The sequence below is a fragment of the Capsicum annuum genome, chromosome 2 (genome assembly GCF_002878395.1).
Source record: "Capsicum annuum cultivar UCD-10X-F1 chromosome 2, UCD10Xv1.1, whole genome shotgun sequence".
NCBI lineage: Eukaryota > Viridiplantae > Streptophyta > Magnoliopsida > Solanales > Solanaceae > Capsicum > Capsicum annuum.
In genome coordinates this window covers 71,710,980-71,732,892 of record NC_061112.1, presented here as the reverse complement: position 1 = coordinate 71,732,892, position 21,913 = coordinate 71,710,980, and the positions used below count along the sequence as shown (strand labels likewise).

The 21,913-nt window shown below is 38.0% G+C and overlaps 1 protein-coding gene across 1 annotated transcript in view; it reads left to right on the top strand.

The window, feature by feature from the left end:
* The first annotated feature begins 9,251 nt into the window (after positions 1-9,251).
* Positions 9,252-21,913, top strand: part of LOC107857785 (acyl carrier protein 1, chloroplastic-like) — a 28,183-nt gene continuing 15,521 nt past the window's right edge. The window contains exons 1-3 of the mRNA XM_047407707.1: positions 9,252-9,290; positions 9,342-9,559; positions 9,777-9,918. Coding sequence (XP_047263663.1) covers positions 9,252-9,290; positions 9,342-9,559; positions 9,777-9,918 — 399 coding nt within the window. The remainder of the gene's footprint in view (positions 9,291-9,341; positions 9,560-9,776; positions 9,919-21,913) is intronic.

Here is a 21,913-nt window from a genome sequence, read left to right as displayed (position 1 = left end):
TATACTCTAATCTCGGTAGCAACCGAGGTTTGACAGTTGGTGTAAATTATGTAGGGTATTCCACCTAGCTCAGTTGTATTTCATTATTGTTGAGAAACTATTGCATTATGCCCATGTGTTTTCAAATGATTTGATATGAAATTGCTTTATAATGGCTCTCAACTATATTTTGTAAAAATATTATGTTTTGTTTTGATATCTCTGCATGCCTGTACTTTTGTGATGACCCCCTCTCCTCTCTAACCTCTCAGGTTCAGAGGCCCAGTCTAGGGGTCAAGAGAATCAGTAGATCATTCAGACAAGTTGCAGAGACAAGTGGTAAGCCTTCTATGTTTCGGAAGGTCCTATGTCCTGTAGTCCTTTTATCTTATATTTAATTTTGGGGTCTACTGGGGGCCTTGTCCCAGTTTATATACAGTTACTTGACTCAGTCATTTGTTAGAGGTTTTTGCAGACAGTTGTTTAGAGGTTGATTGATGTTGGGGGAAACTTTATTTCCTCGTTATTGTTTCTTTTTATATTTATGACCATGTTTCTAAATTATTGTGTTTCTTCTGCATTGCTTTGATCATATAAATTAGGTGCATGATTACCAGACAGATAGGGGTATTTCGGGCCTCCATGGTTCAAAATGCTCATCACGGCCAGGCCCTGGTATGGGTCGTGACAAACTTGGTATCAGAGTATGGTTCATGGTCCCAAAGTGTCTACAAAATTGCATTGGGTAGAGTCCTATTTATGGGTGTGTAGTGCGCCACACTTATAAGCAGAAGGTTGCTAGGCGTTTAGGAAATGTTTCCCTTCTTTGTGATTTAGTTCGTGCTTCAGAGTCTGAACTGTCCCCTAATCAATGATTACTTGTATTTCAAAAACACAATTATGCCTTCACGTTGTATCATCAATTAGAATGCTCAGGCAGATGAGGTCCATCCCACCCATGGGATGCAGACCCATAACAGGGATCACACTCCAGAATTTGTCCCTACTCTGGGAGTCTCTCCAGTCCCGACCAGTCTAACTCAGGCTCTGCGGACTAATGTCAATCGTCCCCCAACTGCTCAGGGAGATATTTCAAATGCAGAATTCAGACGTTCTATTTATATGTTGACATAGTTGGTAGCTAACCAGGCTTAACGATCGGAAGATGTTGGGTCTGCATCTATTACATTTAAGGCTACTAGGGTCGGATATTTCATGAAGATGAACCCACCTAAGTTCACTGGCACCAAGGTGGAGGAAGATCCACAGGAGTTCGTGGATGAGATAGAAAAGATCTTCAAGGTAATGTACGTGGATGAGGTTGAAGGGGTGGAACTAGCAACCTATTAGCTCAAAGACATTGCAAATCAGTGGTATGCCGACTGGGAAGATGCAAAAGGTGAGAGTGCTGAGCCCACAATTTGGGGCAAATTTGTGGAAGCTTTCCTTGATCAATTCTTTCCTCTGGAGTTGAGGGAGACCAAAGCGGAAGAGTTTATGAATCTGAAGCGGGCAGTATGAGTGTCCAGGAGTACACTTTAAAGTTTAATAAACTAGCCCACTATGCACCAGAGTTGACTAGTAATATGAGAGCCTGGATGAGGAAATTTGCATCTGGACTTACTGATAAGCTGGTACTTGAGTGCCAGGGGGCTAGGTTGAATAAAGAGTTAGACTTTGCTCGACTGACCATTCATATGCAGCAGGTGAAAGAGAAGAAGAAAAAGATTACTGAATCTAGAATGAAAGACAGACATGCTAAGAGAGCTAGACTTACGGACCAGCAACAGAGTCAGCTGCAGAGTGGTAACTCAGGTAATAAGTAGTTGAAGAAGAAGTTTTGGAATAATGCACAGTCAGCAGCCAGCGCCCCAGTACCCATACCACTGACAAACAAACAAACTTAGAGTTTTCAGACTCCTCATGGATCCAAAGCTCTAGATACATAGTCTCAGGGCAGTGTGGCCCAGCAACGTTGTACTTATCTGTGGTGCGAGGTTTGTGGAAGAAATCATCGAGGGAACTGCTGGTTTGAGGGAAGAAACTGCTATACTTATGGCAAAGTGGGTCACCTTCAGAGAGATTATCCTTCTGCTAGAGGAAATGTGGGGGGTAGGGGGGGCTAAGTCCCAAGCCGTCTCCACAGCTCCTCTTCGTAAGGGTGCCCCTTCATCTGCCGAGAGTGGTTGCAACCGGTTATATTCTTTGACTAATCGCCAGGAGGCGGAAGCTTCACCAAATATTGTCACCGGTATGTTACGAATCTTTTCCCGTGATGTTTATGTGTTACTTGATCCCGGGTCTACTTTATCTTATGTGACCCCCTATGTGGCTGTTGGTTTTGGGTTCGAGCCCAAAGTTATTGAAGAACCCTTCACTGTTTCCACTCCTGTAGGTGATTGTATTATTTCTAGAAGGGTTTATAAAAATTGTGTTTTGTCTATTCTTAGTAGGGATATTGTGGACGACCTTATAGAACTTGATATGGTAGATTTTGATGCCATCCTTGGGATGGACTGGATCCATTCGTGTTATGCCACCCTTGATTGCAGAACCTAAAAAGTCACTTTTTTTTTCTGAATGAGACACCAATTGTATGGGCAGGGAGTTCTGTGGAACCTAGAGGTCACTTTATCTCTTATCTTAGAGCCCAAAAGCTTATCTCCAAAGGCTGTATGTACCATCTAATTTAAGTAAAAGATTCAAGAGTTGAAAATCTTTCTTTTCAGTCAGTCCCTGTAGTGAATGAATTTGCAGAAGTATTTCCCGAAGATCTCCCAGGGATACCACCTGATAGGGAAATAGATTTTGGTATTGATGTGTTGCCAGACACCCATCCTATTTCTAGTCCGCCATATAGAATGGCTCCCGTGAAACTGAAAGAGTTAAAAGAGCAGTTGGTAGACCTTCTAGATAGGGGTTTTATTCGCCCTATTGTGTCTCCTTGGGGTGCACCTGTACTTTTCGTGCGAAAGAAAGATGGTTTCCGTCGTATGTGCATAGACTATTGTCAGCTGAATAAGATCACGATTAAAAACAAGTATCCTATCCCTAGGATTGATGATCTTTTTGACCAGCTTTAGGGTGCTAAGTATTTTTCAAAAATAGATCTTCGTTCGAGTTATCATCAGTTGAAAGTTACGGAGTTAGACGTTTCCAAGACAGCCTTCCAAACTTGATATGGTCACTACAAATTTTTAGTCATTCCTTCGAGTTAACTAATGCCCCTGCAGCCTTCATGGATTTTATGAATAGAGTGTTCCGTCAGTTTCTTGACTTGTTTGTCATTGTATTTATTGATAATATTCTGATATATTCTAAGAGTAAAGAGGATTAAGCCAATCACCTTTGAATTATTCTGGTTAGGTGCTATTGCCTTCCTGGGGCATATTGTGTCCAGTAACGGGATAAGAGTGGATCCCCAGAAAGTTGAAGCAGTGAGAAAATGGCCCAGACCCACGACTCCAACCGATATTTGGAGCTTCTTGGGTTTGGCGGGGTATTACAGAAGGTTCGTAAAGAGTTTTTCTTCCATAGCTGCTTCTCTTACTAAACTGACTCAGAAAAAGATGAAGTTTGTGTGGCCTGACTTATGTGAAAACAGTTTTGAGAAGCTGAAGGACAAGCTGACTACTGCTCCTATTTTGACCCTTTTTGAGGGTGTAGATGATTTTGTGGTTTATTGTGATACGTCCCGTGTGGGACTTAGTTGTGTATTGATGCAGCGTGGTAAGGTGATAGCTTATGCATCTAAGCAGTTAAAGGTGCATGAGCGCAATTACCTCACTCATTACTTGGAGTTAGCAGCCGTGGTGTTTGCACTTAGAATCTGGAGGCACTATCTCTATGGAGTGCATATTGATATTTATACTGATTATAAGAGTTTGCAGTATGTTTTCTTACAGAAAGAATTAAACCTCAGGCAGAGGCGTTGGATGGAGCTTTTGAAAGACTATTATATGAGTCTGCATTACCATCTGAGCAAGGGAAATATTGTAGCCGATGCCCTCAGCAAGTTGTCTATGGGCAGCCTTTCTCATGTAGAAGAAGGAAAGAAAGAGATGGTGGAGGATATTCACCGCCTTGCAAATCTGGGAGTGCGACTCTTAGATTCTGAAGATGGAGGGGTGATTGTTCATGAGTTAGCTAAGTCATACCTTTGTGTTGAAGTTAAGGAGAAGCAGGTTGAAGATCCCATCTTGATGCAAATCAAGAAAGATGTGGGTCAACAAAAGGTTATGTCAGTTGAAATTGGTGGTGATGGTATTCTGAGATTTCTGGGTAGGCTGTCCATTTTGAATATTGATGGGCTGTGGGAAATAATCCTTAATGAGGCGCACACTTTGAGGTATGCCGTTCACCTAGGCTCTACTAAGATGTACCATGATCTGAAAACCTTGTATTGGTGGAATAACATGAAATGTGATGTAGCTAATTTTGTGTCCAAGTGTTTGAACTGTCAATAAGTGAAGGTAAAACACATGAGGACAGGTGGTACTTCCCAAGAGATAGCCCTGCCTTTATAGAAGTGGGAGATGATAAACATGGACTTCATTACAGGACTTTCGAGATCTCGAAACCAGTACGATTCTATATGGGTGATTGTAGATCGGTTGACAAAGTCTGCCCACTTTTTGCCTGTAAGGACTAATTATTTGAGAGAGGGTTATGCTAAGATTTATATTGACGAGATAGTTCAGTTGCATGGGAAACCGGTGTCCATTATATCCGATAGAGGTACGTAGTTTTCATCTTAATTTTGGAGATCTTTTCAGAAGGGTTTAGGTACACAAGTGAATTTGAGCATAGCTTTCCACCCTCAGACGGATGAGCAAGATGAGCGTACCATTCAAACCCTTGAGGATATGTTGAGGGAATGCGTCATTGATTTCAAAGGTAGTTGGGTTGATCACCTACCACTGGTTGAATTCGCTTACAATAATAGTTACCATGCCAGCATCAAGATGACTCTTTTTGAGGCATTGTACGAGAGGAGATGTAGATCTCCGATAGAATGGTATGAAATGGATGAGACTCAGTTGTATGGGCCTCATCTTGTTCATCAGGCGATGGAGAAAGTGAAGATCATTAGAGAATGAATCAAGATTGCTCAGAGTCGTCAGAAGTCCTATGCCGATGTTCGGAGAAGAGAACTAAAGTTTGAAGTTGGTGATTGGGTATTTCTCAAGTTTTCTCCTATGAAAGGAGTTATGCAGTTTGGAAAAAGGGGTAAATTGAGCCCTCGCTATAGAGGGCCATATCAGATTCTGAAAAAGATTGGTACAGTTGCTTATGAACTAGAATTGCCTGCAAGTTTGGGTTTCGTTCATTAGGTATTCCATGTATCCATGTTGAAGAAATGCATTGGAGATCATTCTCTGGTATTGCCAGTAGAGGGTATCAAAGTGATAGACTCCTTGTCTTACGAAGAATAGCTTGTTAAAATTTTAGATCGCCAAGTTCGAAAGCTGAGGAGCAAAGAGATAGCCTCAGTAAAGGTACTGTGGAGGAATTAGAAAGTTGAAGAAGCAACTTGGGAGTCAGAAGATGACATGAGAATTAGATATCTCAATTTGTTTGCTTCGATGGAGGATGAGACAAAAAGTACTATTCCTATCTTATCTTTCCTAGTTCTTTATTATGCTTGAAATTGTGTCTGTCTGCGTCCCGCATCATCATTCAGGGACGAATGATCCTAAGGAGGGCTAATATAATGCTCCGCATTTTGGACTGCAATATAGACCATGATTTCGATGTGTTGATAAATCCCAAAGCCATAAAATCCTATGCTAATACGGCATGTTAGTTATTTGTTTAGCATATGAATCCATTCAATCTTGAATTTAGACCATAGAGGTCTTTCAGCTCAAGGACGAGTTGAAACTATTTCGATCGACTAAGTTTTAGTGGACGTTGTAAAGTGTGTCAGCTTCCATCGACCATAACTCTCTGTATATGTCGAATTAGGGAGCCTACTATGTTTCAAATGATAGGTCTTCAAGTTAGCTTTCGAACGATACCAATTTTGTTAAAATCCGACACCCGAGCAAGATGTTATGGCCTTTCAAAGTGATATGCGTCGCCTAACCAATCGCCCATGGCCACTGGAAAGCATAGGCAATAGCCTAGGTGGCACCTATGTAAACATAGGCGATAGCCTAGGCAGTGCCTATGTAAACATAGGCGATAGAATGGGCGGCGCCTATGTAAATAATTCAAGTGACTTAAACACTCTGTTTTTGGGACAAAATGGTCCTTTTCCACCCTTACTTAGCCCTAAAACATGAAATTCAGTTCCAAGGACCCCAAAATAAACCTTTATTCATCAAAAGTGCTCAAGGATTCTCCTTAGGGTTTCAAACTAAAAACCCAAGCAACTCCAGATTCAATCGAGGGTTTTAGGAACTAATTGCATATTTGGAATCCTCTCAACGTAGGCTTCTGGAAATATCTAATATTTATGGTAATCTAGGTACGTAGGGTTATCCTAAAATCTCATGGGTGTAGTTTTTGTGAACATGCATGCTTTTAAATAGGGGTTTTCAATCAAATGCTAATAACTTGCTTTCAATATAATTTCTAAGTCATTTTTCTTTATGTCATGGGAATTGTTTGCCTATATACTTCAATGGTTGAAAACATGCATATGTGATTTGAGATTTTCCATGGAAGTTTGATAAATATGAATGATAAATTGCTTTCAAATTCCCATGATAATGTATTGATACCCCATATCATATTGTGACCAACAAAAGAGATCATGAATTTGAAATAATTATTGTTCTCTATTTGTAAATCATGAAGCACCTTGGTTTTTACATGATCATGCATATGTGGATGTGATATTGATGACTTGGAAGTCGGGTATGACGATACCCTACAGAATATGATACATGATTGAATTAAATAAATTTTGAATGCATTGATTTTACATGAGATAGGTGGATGCCCGAAGAAGGAGTTTGAGTGTAAGGGCTCATCACTGAAAATCGTGTTTGCCGACATGGAAATTTGGTACCAGGCTAAGTGATCTTGTGTACTTGATTTATGTCATTCCCAAATTGGGACTATAGGTAGGAGCCTGGGCTAAGTGATCTTGGGCACTACCATTGGGTCGAGATACCATGCTTTGTGGTCTTGTGTGTCTCTCCCTCACTTATACTCTAATCTTGGCGGCAACCGAGGTTTGACAGTTGGTGTAAATTATGTAGGGTATTCCACCTAGCTCAGTTGCATTTCATTGTTGTTGAGAAACTATTGCATTATGCCCATAAGTTTTCAAATGATTTGATATGAAATTGCTTTATAATGGCTCTCAACTATATTTTGTAAAAATATTATGTTTTGCTTTGATATCTCTGCGTGCCAGTACTTTTGTGCTGACCCCCTCCCCTCTCCAACCTCTCAGGTTCGAGGCCCAGTCTAGGGGTCAAAAGAATTAGTAGATCATTCAGACAGAGTTGCATAGACAAGTGGTGAGCCTTCTATGTTTTGGGAGGTCTTATGTCCTGCAGTCCTTTTATATTATATTTAGTTTTGGGGTCTACTGGGGGCCTTGTCCCAGTTTATATATAGTTACTTGACTTAGTCATTTGTTAGAGATTTTCGTTGACAGTTGTTTAGAGGTTGATTGATGTTGGGGGAAACTTTATTTCTTCGTTATTGTTTCTTTTCATATTTATGACCATGTTTCCGAATTATTATGTTTTTTCTGCATTACTTTGATCATATGAATTAGGTGCATGATTACCAGACAAATAGGGGTATTTTGGGCCTCTATGGTTCGAAATGCTCATCACGGTCAGGGCCTGGTTCAGGTCGTGACATGATGTTTCCGTGAAGCTTTTGATATTTGAAAATTATTTGATAAGCAAATATAGTTGATGTTGAGAAACATTGTTTGAATTTGAGTCGAGTAAGGAATCCACAGTCGTATATGATTTACCAATGAGATATACTGTTGTTTTGGTCATCATGATAGATCTATGAGTTGATATTGATTGAGGTAGATTACCTAACGTATTCTGAGCTAAGTCTGGGAGGAGTATTTAGCACCTAGTGGAAAATTTGGTATTTCTCCAGAACTACGTGCCAATATAGGATTGATGTTGATAATTGTGGGCCAAAGGACGAGTATGAGATTTTAATGATGAGATTGAGGTTGTACTCCCTGGCAAAAGTACGATACCCCTGCCAATATGGGGTTCTCTCCTTAGGAGGGTAAAATGTTGGTCTCTATGCGGCTCACATGGAGTAGTTATGTCGGTTATAAGAAACTCCCGAACCCATAATGATCTAAATACCTTGAGTTACCGAGTCACTCTAAGTTATGAGTCAAAGCTTTTGAGTTGAGTTGAATGATTTATGAGATTTATGAAGCATGTGTTATTACTGATGATTTATGGAAATAATGTTTCAGATAATTCAAGCGAGGAGAGTTATTACTGTCAGCACGCATGATTTTCTTATACACTTATGATATTATTTAAAATGTTGCATCCACCCCCACATACTCAATACATTCCGAAGTACTGACTCCGATACTTTTTTGTATTCTTTATTTCCTCATGGTATAGGTTTTGGTGCTCAGTCCCAACAGCGACAGTGATCTTTGAGTACCTTTATCTACATCTCTACGGTTGGTGAGTCCTTATGGTTCGAGGACCTGTGTCTCTGATTTTGTCTTGTTAATAGATGGTTGTTTACTTTTAGTTCAGTACGAGTCAGTTGGGGATCTGTCCCAATGGCTCCTCAGTCCTATGAGGTAGAGGCTTTGTCAGACTAGTGTGCCAGCATGTTCAGAGATTTCAGTATTTTGTTTGTACGAAACCATATTACTTCGTATCTCAGTATGTTCATGTCATGATTATTCTTCCCTACTTTGTAATGATTTATGTCGTAGAGAGTTCTAAAGGTAATGACAGGCTTAGAGGGTTAGCTTGAGGCCACGTGTGGCCTTGAGTACCATGTGATGTCTCGGGATAGGTTCTTGGGGTGTTTCACCGGTGATACTTATGCTTAGTCACCTCAGGGAGATATTTCTAATGCAGAGTTTTGTTGTTATGTTCATCTGCTTACTTAATTTATGGCATCTCAGTCTCTTCAGCCTAGTCCTGTTAGTTTTGTTGATAATTTATTTGAGTTAACCGAGTTGACCTGTTCATGAGGTTAGATCCCCAACCTTTATGGGCTCTAAGGTTGAGGAGGATCCTTAAGGTTTATCAATAAGATAGAAAAGATCTTTAGGGTGATGCATATGGCTTATCAGCGGCATGGTGAGAGATGCTATGGGGGCTGGTGATGCCGAGCTAGTAGTGTAGGATGAGTTTTTAGGTTCCTTTCTTGATCACTTATTTCCTTAGGAGTTAAGAAAAGCTAAGGCAGAGGAGTTTGTGAGCTTGAAGCAGGGTAAGAAGAGTGTGGAGGAGTATGCCTTAAGGTTTCAACAGTTTTCCTATTATTCTCCTAAGTTGGTATCAAGCAAGAGGTCTCGAATGAGGAAGTTTGCTTCTGGGATGTCTCTTGAATTGTTGTTGGAGTATAAGGATACGATGTTAAATAATAATATGGACATCTCCAGGTTTGTAGTTTATATATAGTAGGTAGATGATGAAAAGAAGAAGCAGGTAGAAATAGGAATAAGGTAGAATAAGAAATTTAGGTATTTAGAGCAGGGTGTGAATTAGCAGAACTGTGGAAGGGATGATAGGTAGTGGACTAAGAAGAAGAATTTTACGAGTTCTTATTCAGCAGCTTGTGCTCCTTACTCTAAGCTTTCAGGTGATTGTTGATTTTAGACTAGTAGTGGTCCTAAGGCGCAAAGTGCCTAGTCTCAAGTTGGTGGAGTTTATTCAGCCTCACCTTACCCTCATTGCTAATTTTGTGGTCAGCTTTACCGTGGTTATTGTGAGGATGGGAGGAACTTGTGATTCAATTATGGTCAGCCGGGTCATTTATAAAAAAATTATCCTATACCTAAAGTTTTCATGGGATCTAATAAGGTCCCGGTCGCCACTTCTTCTGCTTCGGCATTGAAGGGAGCTACTTTGGGTACCAACACTGGCCGAAATCATCTCTATACACTTGCTACTTGTATGGAGTTTGATGTATCTCTAAATATTGTTATCGATATGTTACATCTTTTCTCTTGGGATATTTATTGCTTGCTTGATCTGGGTTCTAGCCATTCTTATTTGACTCCTTATGTGGCTGTACACTTTGGTTTTGGTCCTCAAAATATTTCTGACCCTTTTTCTATTACTACTATGGTTAGTGATTCTATTGAGGCTAGAAAGATTTATAGAGGTTGTACGGTGTCCATCTTTCATAGGAAGATATTAATGGATTTGATAGAGCTAGGTAAGGTAGACTTTGACCTTATCTTGGGATGGATTGGCTTCATTTGTGCTATGCTTCTCTAATTTGTAGGACCCAAAAGGTCATTTTCAAATTCCCTAATAAACTGACGATCGAATAGGAGGAAAGTTCCTTAGTTCCCAAAGAGAGGTTTATTTCCTATCTCAGAGACCATTAGTTGATTTCCAAAGGGTGTCTATATCACCTAGTTTGTTTTAAGGATTCTAATTTTGAGGATGCCTCTTTACAATCTGTCCTTGTTGTTAATGAATTTCCTGAAGTATTTCCCGATGATCTTTCTAGAATTCCTCCTGATAGGGAAATAGATTTTAGAATTGATCTTTTACCGAATACCCATCCTATTTTCATTCCTCCTTACATGATAGATTCAACTAAAATAAAGGAGTTAAAGGAGGAATTGAAGGATCTCTTTGATAAGGGTTTCATTCATCCTAGTGTTTCTCCATTGAGTCTCCTGTGCTTTTCGTGCAGAAGAAAGATGGGTCCATTCAGATGTGTATAGACAATCGTTAGCTAAATAAGGTTATAGTGAAATGTAAGTATTCTATTCTTAGGATTAATGATCTTTTCAACCAGCTTCCGGGTTGCTAGGTGTTTCTCAAAGACTGATCTTCATTCGAGCTATTATCAACTAAAAATTAGGAAGGTGGACATTCCCAAGACTGCTTTCCAAACTTGGTATGACCATTATGAGTTTTGTTTATATCATTTGAATTGACTAATGCTCTGGCTGCTTTCATGGATCTTATGAATTGGGTGTTTAGGTTATTTTTGAATTTGTTCGTTATAGTTTTCATTGATGACATCCTGGTGTCTCTAAGAGTGAGGAGGATTATGCTAATTACCTCCTAATTGTGTTGCAGAGTCTCAAGGACCAGAAGTTGTAAGCAAAATTTTCCAAGTGTGAATTTTGGCTGAGTGTTGTGACTTTTCTTGGCCATGTCGTTTAGTGAGGGTATAAAGGTAGATCCACAGAAAGTTGAGGCAGTTAAAAGATGGCCAAGACCCATTACTCCAACCAATATTAGGAGCGTCTTAGGATTGGTTGGGTATTATAGGAGGTTTGTGGAGATCTTATCCTCTATTGTTGCCATGTTGACAAAGCTAACTCAGTAAAAAGTTAAGTTTTTGTTGATCGATGAGGGTAGTTTTGAGAAGTTAAAGGATAAGTTGAATTATGCACTAGTTTTGACCCTATTTGAGGGTACTGATGGATTTGCGGTGTATTGTTATTCGTCCCATGTAGGATTAGGCTATTTTATGATATAGCATGGTAAGGTGGTGGCCTATACTTCTGACTAGCTTAAGGTTCATGAGAGGAATTACCTGACTCACGATCTAAAGTTGGTGTTTGTGGTTTTTTCTTTGAAGATTTGGCTTCATTATTTGTATGGGGAGTATATGGACATTGATTCAGATAATAAGAACCTGCATAATGTGTTTGCTTAGAAAAAATTGAATCTTAGGCAGAAACGGTGACTCAAATTTCACAAGGATTATGAAATGAGTTTGCACTACTATCAAGGTAAAGCTAATGTTGTTGCTGATACCCTTAGCGGGTTGTCCATGGGAAGCTTATCTCATGTGGATGAGGAGAAGAGAGGGTTGATAAAGGATATCCACAAGTTGGCTAATTTGAGAGTTGTCTCTTGGACTCTGAGGAGAGTGTTTGTTCAAAAAATGGTTAAATCATCTCTTGAAGTTGAGGTGAAGGAGAAACAGGATTTGGATCCCATACTTATGCAGATTAAAGATGATGTTGGTTAGTAAAAGATTATGGTTTCCAATATTGGTAAAGATGGAATCTTGAGGTATCAAGGATAATTATGTGTTCCTATTATAGATGGGTTGTGGGAAAGGATCTTGGCATAAGATAATGAGTCCAGATATATAGTTCATCTGGGTTCGACCAAAATGTATCACGACTTGAAGAAAATCTATTGGTGGAATAATATGAAGATGGACTTAGCAAACTTTGTGACTAAGTATATAGTTTGTTAGCAAGTTAAGGTAGAACATCTAAGGCTTGGTGGCATGTTCTCGGTGTGAAAGTGGGAAGTGATCAATATAAATTTCATTATGGGTCTTGTCGCACAATCAGTATGGTTCTATTTGGGTCATTGTGGATAGAATGACCAAGTTTGCTGTCACTACCCAATTTCTTAGGTCATGATGGCGCCTACTATTACCCGCTAATAGGCAAGCCAACCTCTTATCGAAATGGCTTGTAACGGACTACCCACATATTAATAGAAAAGAATATGGAATAGATGAAATAAGAGAATCAAATACATAATAAAGTCCTAAAACCTAGTGGTATCAGTACAAGAGCTTCTAATATAATAAGAGTATGAAAGTGAAATACAAGGGAATTATACTGTTACAACTTATTTCCAATACAACATAGAGACAAATCTAGTACATAAGAAGGAGGTTAGTAATACTCCGAACATCAGGATCTCACTCTAAGTCTCCGAATCATGGCTGCTCTGCACGATGATATATCAACGACAATAACCCATACTATGATCTGCAGGTTGCAGAAGTGTAGTATGAGTACCGAGCAAATGATACTCAATAGGCAACTGCCAACTGTGCTTAAAGATAAGGCAAATATATACAACATATAAATAGAATGGAAACTACCCCAAGTGTCAAACAGCCACATAAATAGCCAATGAGATAGTAAGGATAGCCTATCCTATTCATATCCAAGAGACTAGCATAGTAAGGCTAAGAATGTATCAAGAATGAACTATCCTATTCTAGCCATACTAAAAAATCTCAACATTATACTGTATATCACTGCCCAATATATGAATAAGGAATGAATAATGATTATATAACAATATATAAGGCCAAGGAATGAGTATATAATATAAATAATTAAGAAAAGTATATAAGGTAGTACCATAGCTACATATAGCTAGATAGACATATATATAGATATACATTCAACTAAAAGCACAACCTAGATTATCATATCTTTAATTTTAAGTCCCCAATATAGTCCTATCATGTTATCATACTAAAATGGTTAGGGTTCTAACTCACATGTCTTATCATGAATTAATCATGAATACTAACGTAATCATAAGATAGAAGATGCCAGAATCATAACTTAGATCTCGATATGAATCAATGACCAATCTGTCATAAGCTATACATAACAATGGTCATAACTATGATAACAACAATATTCGGACAACCAAATATCTAACTTAGCCTATGTGTATCCCCACCTTTACAGGCTTAGAAGGTTCAATAAGAGAACAATAACATAAGGCATAGTCATTACCCATATTTATGCAACTATCCCATACTGGCTAATAGACATAGGCACATGTTGGAGATAGGCGACGCGCATACAAGTATGAATGCAACAGAATCCACAAACTCATAATTCAATCATCCTCATCATCATCATAATTATTCTCCGACCTTGACGGGTATCAATATCATTATCACAACATCCTCTGGCTTTGCCGGGTATCAATATCATCATCAAAATATCCTCCATCCTTATTGGATATCAATATCATTATGACAATATCCTTCGGCCTTATCGGGTATCAATATCATCATCAAAATATCAACATACAATATATATATATATATATATTAGGTGCACAAACTCAAGTCGTGTATATAAAGAGTATGAATCCATAAGTCCATTGCTCGAAGTGAACTTTAGCACTAAATTATTATAAAAGTGTAGAAAGGGTCAAAATATCTCAAGACCAGAGTAAATAATAGGTCAAATCATGGACCGAAATTGATCTCGGTCAATTCTTTAAAACATCATTATTAGTCTATTTTATGTATTAAATTTATCCATTAAGTTAGACAGTTATTATTGTAAAGAAATCTATTTTTAAGATGAAAAGTGAGTTTTAACTTTTATTTAGAAAGAATGGTCATAAGATCATATTTTAACTAGAATCATATCATTTCCAAGTATAATGATCATGAATATATCAAATCTATACATGCCATTACCAGTATCCAGATCACTAAAACCATAAACATCATACCGCATCTACTTTCATCCCATATCGGTGTAATACCCCATAAGATTCTAGCTCAATTCAGCTCATGATTACATGTTAAAGGGGGTCCAAGACTTAGAAATTTCACTAAGTTTTGGGACATAGTCATTTGCAAGGCCCTTAAATTTTGATGTTTTTATTTTTGATCTTTTTGACCTCGGATCATCAATTTTTAAGTTGATTCATGATCGGGGATGTTAAAAGTACATCTAGGGTGAGTTTCAAAATTTCTGGATGAGTATAAGGGCATGTTTGGAGAACAAAATAGTAGAAGAGCTGGGATAACCCCGCACCACACCGTCCAGTGTGCCGCTCCAGAGCCTATGCCGCACCCTACAATGCGCCACTCAAATGCCCATTCCAAGTGCGTCGGCCCCTCCCTTTTTTTCAAGCTTTTGTTCCTTGTTATTTAAGGGAATTTGGGTTAATTCCCCTCACCCAAACTCGTCCATAGCACGAAATTTAGGTCCTAAGGAGTATTATTTGTACCTTTATTCCTAATTTCTCTCAAGAAAACCATCTTCTACCTCAAGAAAAAACCCCAACCCATTTTCAAGGAATCAAGAAATTCAAGCTTCAAACCTTAAGAAATTCCCAAGAATCTTCATGAAATCATCTAGTGAGGTATGTGTGATATTCATCCAAGGATTCCTTTCCTTTCACCCATGGAATCCAAAAATTCCTTTTTGGTTTTAATTATGAGATTTTTTAATGTTTAAGTTGAAGTATCTCAATGAATCTCTTGTGAATTCAACTAAAAGTTATGTTTATAAGTGTTTTTCAAGTGGGATGAGCCATTACGTGTTTTAAATGTTATAATCTTCACGTTAAATCCCTAAATAATGATTTTAGTCTTGTAATCATATTATTCCCGCATGCTTTATCCATTCCTATGCTTAGGTTCATGACTTACATATATTTAGTAAAATACCTACGTGTTGGGTTTTGAACAATGATCCCTACTATGGTTTTAAAGCTTTTATATGACGTTATTGTTAATTCTATTTAGTGCTGGTGGATTATGAACACCCGATATCTATTCAATTTATATGAATTTAGTTTTTCAAGTACTCAGATAGTTAATCTATGACTCTTATCAGTATACTTACACGTTTATAAATATAATAAGCACTATTCGTTTTGTAATAATATTCAGTCTAGTTCAGTCTATCCCGGTATCAGTGTCAGTTCAGTTGGGAGTAGGAGTTAGCATCAATCAAACTCAGGGATGGACTCACTTGACAGTAGAGGGTATGACGCTTTGTAGCAATCCCCGAATTCCAGAACTACATAGCCAGCTTAGGTTAAAGATGTCTACCTATCAATTAAGGGTTGAAAAGTTTTTACCTAATAGTTGAGGGCGACACATATCTCATTAGACCACCTGCTAGTTGAGGGTGACTCATAGTCTTTTAGGACACCAGTTTAGTGGATCCACATAACCAATGTTAGCACCCATGACCCGTTACTGACACCCTTCCAATTGGGGTTACATGTTGGACCCCAATTAGCTTAGATTGAGGCATGTCGATTAGATAATACCTCTTATGGCCTTAGTACAGTACTTAATATAGTTTCAGTTCATTTTTTTCTTGACCAAGTATACAGGCTTTCAGTTGTTCAATTATATAGTTTACAGTCTTTCAGATTTTAAACTCATTCCCATTTACAGATTTATGCTTGGTCTTGCATTCTTAGATATTATAGTTTTCATGCATTTATGTTTAGTTATCTTATGCTATTCAGTTAGTCCTTATTTCATATACATAGTACCTTATGTATAACATCCTAACCTCATCTCATATACCAGTATATTTAGACTACTGACTGCATAATATTCTTTTAGCCATGATGTCTTATATCATAGGTTCGGATGCATAGTTTCTTAACCACAATTAGATAACTCAGCATAATCTAGTAGCTGTAGTGGTGAGTCCTTATCCATAGAGGACATCTAATATTTATTCAGTTATTTTAGTCAGTCGAAGTTAGTTGGGGATCTATCCCATCAACTCCTTAGTCAGTTTAAAGGATTTCAGACATTCATACAGAATAGTTAGATAGGTAGTTAGTTACTTTCAATTTTTATAAATTGTTTAAGATATTCAGTATTTCATTTTTTAATATTCAGAGATTTATTAACATTTTCACTTTATATTCTGCACAGATGTTATGTTCATATTTATATAGTACTCGCAGTAGGTACTGGCTCATGGGTTAACTTGTGGTCACTTGTAACTGTAAACACCATTATCATAACTAGGGGGTTGCCTTGGGTATTGACAAAACTTGGTATCAGATCCCAGAGCTTAAAGTGTCCTAGGGAGTCTGAAAACTGCTATGAGTAGAGTCTTGTGCATGTATGTATAGTGCACCACACTTACGTACAAGAGGATACAAGATGTTTTATGAAAATTTTCCCTTCTTTCAGTATTTATGTCATGCAAAAGAGCATAAGATCTACTTAAAATCTCTTTCTAACTCATTCTTCATTCTCTTTATAGACAATACCTCTAAAAAACAACAGAAGAAGGGATGGAATCAACCTACACCACCACTTGCTTAAGAAGATCCCTTGAATAAAAATGTCTCTCACGCCGAGTTTAGAGTTGCTTTTACTACATTAGCTGATTTAATAAATGCTCAAAAAAATCAGCGAGCTATTACTCGAGCCAATCTAGAAGGAAATAAAGCCATGATTAGGATTCAGGATTTTACGCGGATAAATCCTTCTTTGTTTCTAGGATCCAAGTCTGAGGAGGATCTATAGGGTTTTTTTGATATGGTCCAAAAAGTGACAGATGTTATTAGTGTTATGTTGAGTAAGAGTGCAAATTTGGCTGCATATCAATTGCAGGATGTAGATCACACCTGGTTTAAGTTGTGAGATAAGGATAGGGGTGCTGAGGTAGGGTCTATAGAGTGGGAGGTGTTTTCCATGGATTTTCTAGATAGGTTCTTCTTGTTATAGTTAAGGGAAGCTAAAATATAGGATTTCATTAAATTGAAGTAAGGTAATATAAATGTGAAGGATTACTCACTTAAGTTCACTACGTTAGTGAGGTATGCTCCTTTGATGGTGGCTGATAATAGGTCTAGAATGAGTAAGTTTGTATCTGGTGTATTTGATAATGTGGTCAAGAAGTATAGGATTGTAATGTTTATTAAAGAGATAGATTAATCTAGACTTATGGTTCATGCTCAAAAGATTGAGGAAGAGAAGCTTAAGAAGACGGAAAGAGAGAATAAAAGAGCCAGAACATTAGTTTTAACTTTTCTCAGCCAAGGCCAGAGGGTGGTAACGATTCTCAGTTCGGTCAGAAGTCTTCATCCCCAAGCCCATATTAAGTTAGTGCACCGGTGCCTAAGTTCAGGCAAGACAGTTGGGATAGAGCACCAGGCTCTAACTCCAAGGGTAGTATGAATTGTGTTCATACCAATCCACTTTATAGAAAATGTAAAAAAATCATTAGGGTGTATATAAAGCCGACAGTGGTGTATATTTTAGATATGGAAGGCCAATACACAATGTCAGAGATTTCTCGAAGTCCATCTAGAAGGGTCAGTCTAATCGTCCTCCAGTTTTAGCAAGAAGCTCGACTCAATAGGGTGCTGCTTTCAGTGTAACCGGTGGGTAGCGTCAGAACAGGTTGTATTCACTCTAGTCTCGACAGGATCAAGAAATTTCTCCTGATGTGGTTACAGATATATTATAGGTCTTTCATATTCATGTTTATGCTTTATTATACCCCAAAGATTCATTTTCTTTTGTGACTCTATATATAGCAGTTGATTTCGATATCAGTCTTGAATATTTAGTAGAATCCATCTTAGTATCTAATCCAGTAGGTGTCTTTATTGTAGCCAGGCAGGTATATAGGAACTGCCTGGACAGAGTATCCCAAAAAGTCACCTCAGTTGACTTCATGGAGTTAGAGATGATTGATTTTGATGTAATTCTCAGCATGTATTGGATCTACTCATGAAATGCCTCAGTTGATTGTATAAATAGAGTTGTTTAATTTCCTAACGAATCAATTATTGAATGAAAGAGTAGTACCTCTGTGCTTAAGGGTCAAATCGTTTCCTATTTTAAAGCAAGAAAAATGATTTCTAAGGGGTGTGTTTGCCATCTTGTTTGGGTCAAGGATTCTAGTTCTGAGACACCAAGTCTTGAGTTAGTTTTAGTAGCAGTGGAATTTCCAAATGTGTTTCCTGAAGATCTTCCCGGAGTTCTTCCTAAAAAAGAAATTGATTTCGAAATAGATCTCTTTCTAGAGACCCTGCCTATCTCTATTCCACCCTAAAGAATGGCTCTAGCTGAGCTAAAAGAGTTGAAAAAGCAGTTGAAAGATCTCTTAGATAAGGGATTCATTAGGCTCAGCGTTTCCCCATGGGGCGCTCCCGTCCTATTCGTGTATAAGAAAGATAGTTATCCCAAAATGTGCATTGATTAACGTCAGTTGAACAAGGTCACAATTAACAATAAATATCCCCTCCCCAGGATTAATGACTTATTCGACCAACTTCAGGGTGCCATTTGTTTCTCTAATATAAATCTCAGATTCGGCTATCATCATCTTAAAGTCAGAGAATGTGACATTTCAAAGACAGCCTTCAGAACTAGGTATTGTCACTTCAAATTCTTAGTTATGAACTTTTCACTAACAAATAACCCTACAACTTTCTTGGAATTGATGAATAGAATGTTCAATCAGTACTTGGACATGTTTATCATAGTCTTCATTAATGATATTCATGTCTATTCTCGTAGTGAGAATGATCATGCAGACCGTCTGAGAATTGTGTTGCAGAACCTTGGAGCTCACCAGTTGTTTGCTAAATTCAGTAAGTACAAATTTTGGCTAAGATTAATAGCTTTCCTTGATCATATTAATTTTGATAATAGCATTAGAGCTGACCCTTAAAAGACTAAAGCGGTGAGAAAATAGCCCAAACCTATCTCTCCATCAGATATCAGGAGTTTCTTAGGTTTGGATGGCTATTACAAATGGTTTATTAAAGGGTTTTATTCTATTGCATCCCATATATCTCGATTTACTTAGAAGAAAGTCAAGTTTCAGTGGCCAAATTCTTATGATAATAGTTTTCAGGAGTTGAAGACTTGAGTCACTTTAACCCTAATTTTGACTTTGTCAGATGGTTCAGATGGATTTGTGGTTTACTGTGATGCTTCCAGGGTTGGTCTTGGTTGTGTGTTGATGGAGAGAGGTAAGGTCATATCCTATGCCTCTAAACAACTTAAGCCCCATGAAAAGAATTATCCTACCTATGATCTTGAGTTGGCAGCTGTTGTATGTGCTTTAAAGATATGGAGACATTACCTTTATGGGGTTCATGTAGATGTGTTCACTAACCTTAAGAGTTTTTAGTTCGTTTTCTCATAGAAAGATCTAAATCTACATTAGAGAAGATGGCTTAAGTTGTTAAAAGATTATGATATAAGTGTGTTGTATCATCCGGGCAAGGCCAATGTAGTGGCAGATGCCCTTAGCAGGTTGTCTATGGGTCGTGCTATTCATGTTGAGGAGGATAAGAAGAATTTAGTTAGTGAGGTTCATCATCTTGCTATATTAGGTTTTTGGTTTGTTGATTCAGCAGAAGGTAGCATATAGGTTTAGAATGGTTCAAAATCTTTCTTTATTTCCAATATAAAAAAAAAAGCAAGACAGAGGCCCTATTTGGTTAAGTTGAAGGAGATAGTTAGAGACTAAAAGGTGGAGGTTTTCTCCTAATGGGGAGATGGTGTTCTTCATTATCAAGGTAGATTATGTGTTTCGTGTGTTAATGACTTAAAAAGCGAATACTTGAAGAAATGCATGGTGCACGATACTCTATCCATCTAGGACCCACTAAGATATACCGTGACTTATGGGAAATTTATTAGTGAAGTGGTATGAAGAGGGATATTTCAGAGTTTATAGCTAAGTATTCTAATATCCAATAGGCAAAGGTTGAACACCAAAGGCCTAGTGGCATATTACAGGAGTTTGTATCCTCACTTGGAAGTGAGAGGTGGTGAACATGGATTTTATAATAGGGTTGTCTCGCACGCATCATCATCATGATTCGATATACGTCATTATAGATAGAATGACCAAATCAGCTCATTTCCTGCTAGTTCATACTTCTTACTCAGATGAGGATTATAACAGGCTCTACCTTAGGTAGTTGGTTAGGTTTTATAAAATTCCATTGTCTATCATTTTAGATAGAGGTACTCAGTTTACCTCTTACTTTTGAATGACTTTTCATAAGGGTCTTGGTGCCCAAGTTCATTACAGTACAACTTTTCATCCTCATACAGATGGTCAGGTAGAGAGAACTATCCATACGTTAGAGGATATGTTGAGAGAATGCGTTATTGACTTAAGAGATATTTGGGATGATCATTTACCTTTGATTAAGTTTTTCTATAACAATAATTATCACTCTAGTATTCAGATGGCTTCGTTTGAGGCTCTTTATAGAAGGATATGTAGATCTCTCCTATTGGTTGGTTTTAGGTAAGGTAAAGCTGCTTTGATAGGGCTAGATACAGTGTTTTATATGATAGAGAAAGTTCAGTTGATTCTGGATAGGTTGAAGATAGCCTAAAGTTGTCAGAAATCTTATGTAGATGTGAGGAGAAGAAATTTTGAGTTTGAGGTTAGTGATTTGGTTTATCTAAAAATATCGGCCATGAAGGGAGTCAAGAGATTAATAAAGAAGGGAAACTCAGTCCCTGTTATGTTGGCCCATATATGTAACACCCCACAAAGTTCTCTCCTATTCTGAGACTTAGAGCGTGTTCAGTAAAGCGTAAATTTGGTCCTAAAAGATTGAGAAATGTCTTCCCAAATGTGAAATAGTTTGAACCATGTAGAATTTCCCTAATATCGACTTTTTTTCATGTAGATCATTGAATAAGCTTTCCATCGATAAAAAATTCACCAAAATCCGACACTCGGGTGAAGAGTTAGAGCCATTTTAGTAAGACAGTATGCCACCTGGCACTCTGGCGTGCCGCAGGGCTAGCCAAAATGGCAATTGTCAAATTCCAGCAAGCCTCCATAATTTCCACCACATTGTGGTGTAGTTCCAGTTTGGAACCAAGGTGGAAATGCGATTACCACTGCGTCGCGACGACATGTAGTTTCCCAATTATCTAATCTCCAGTGGGAAGGCGTGATTATGGTGCGTCGCACCAGCTTGTGAATTTGGGATTCTTTTTAGTTTAATTCCAAGGGCTTTTTGGTCTTTTCCCACTCCTTTTCAGCCCCTATTTATACCCAATAAAAGGCTCACAACCTCATTTTCTCCTCTTTAACATCAAAAATTAGGGTTTTTACAAAATCAAAACACTTATTCCTTCTTCAAGAAAGATCAAGATCAAGAGAATCAAGAGAAATGAAGAATCTTTCCAAGGGCTATAAAGAAAAGAGTTTTCCCAAGGTATGCGGATGTTGATTCTTGGATCCCTTTCATCCAAGAAGCTCAACTACCCT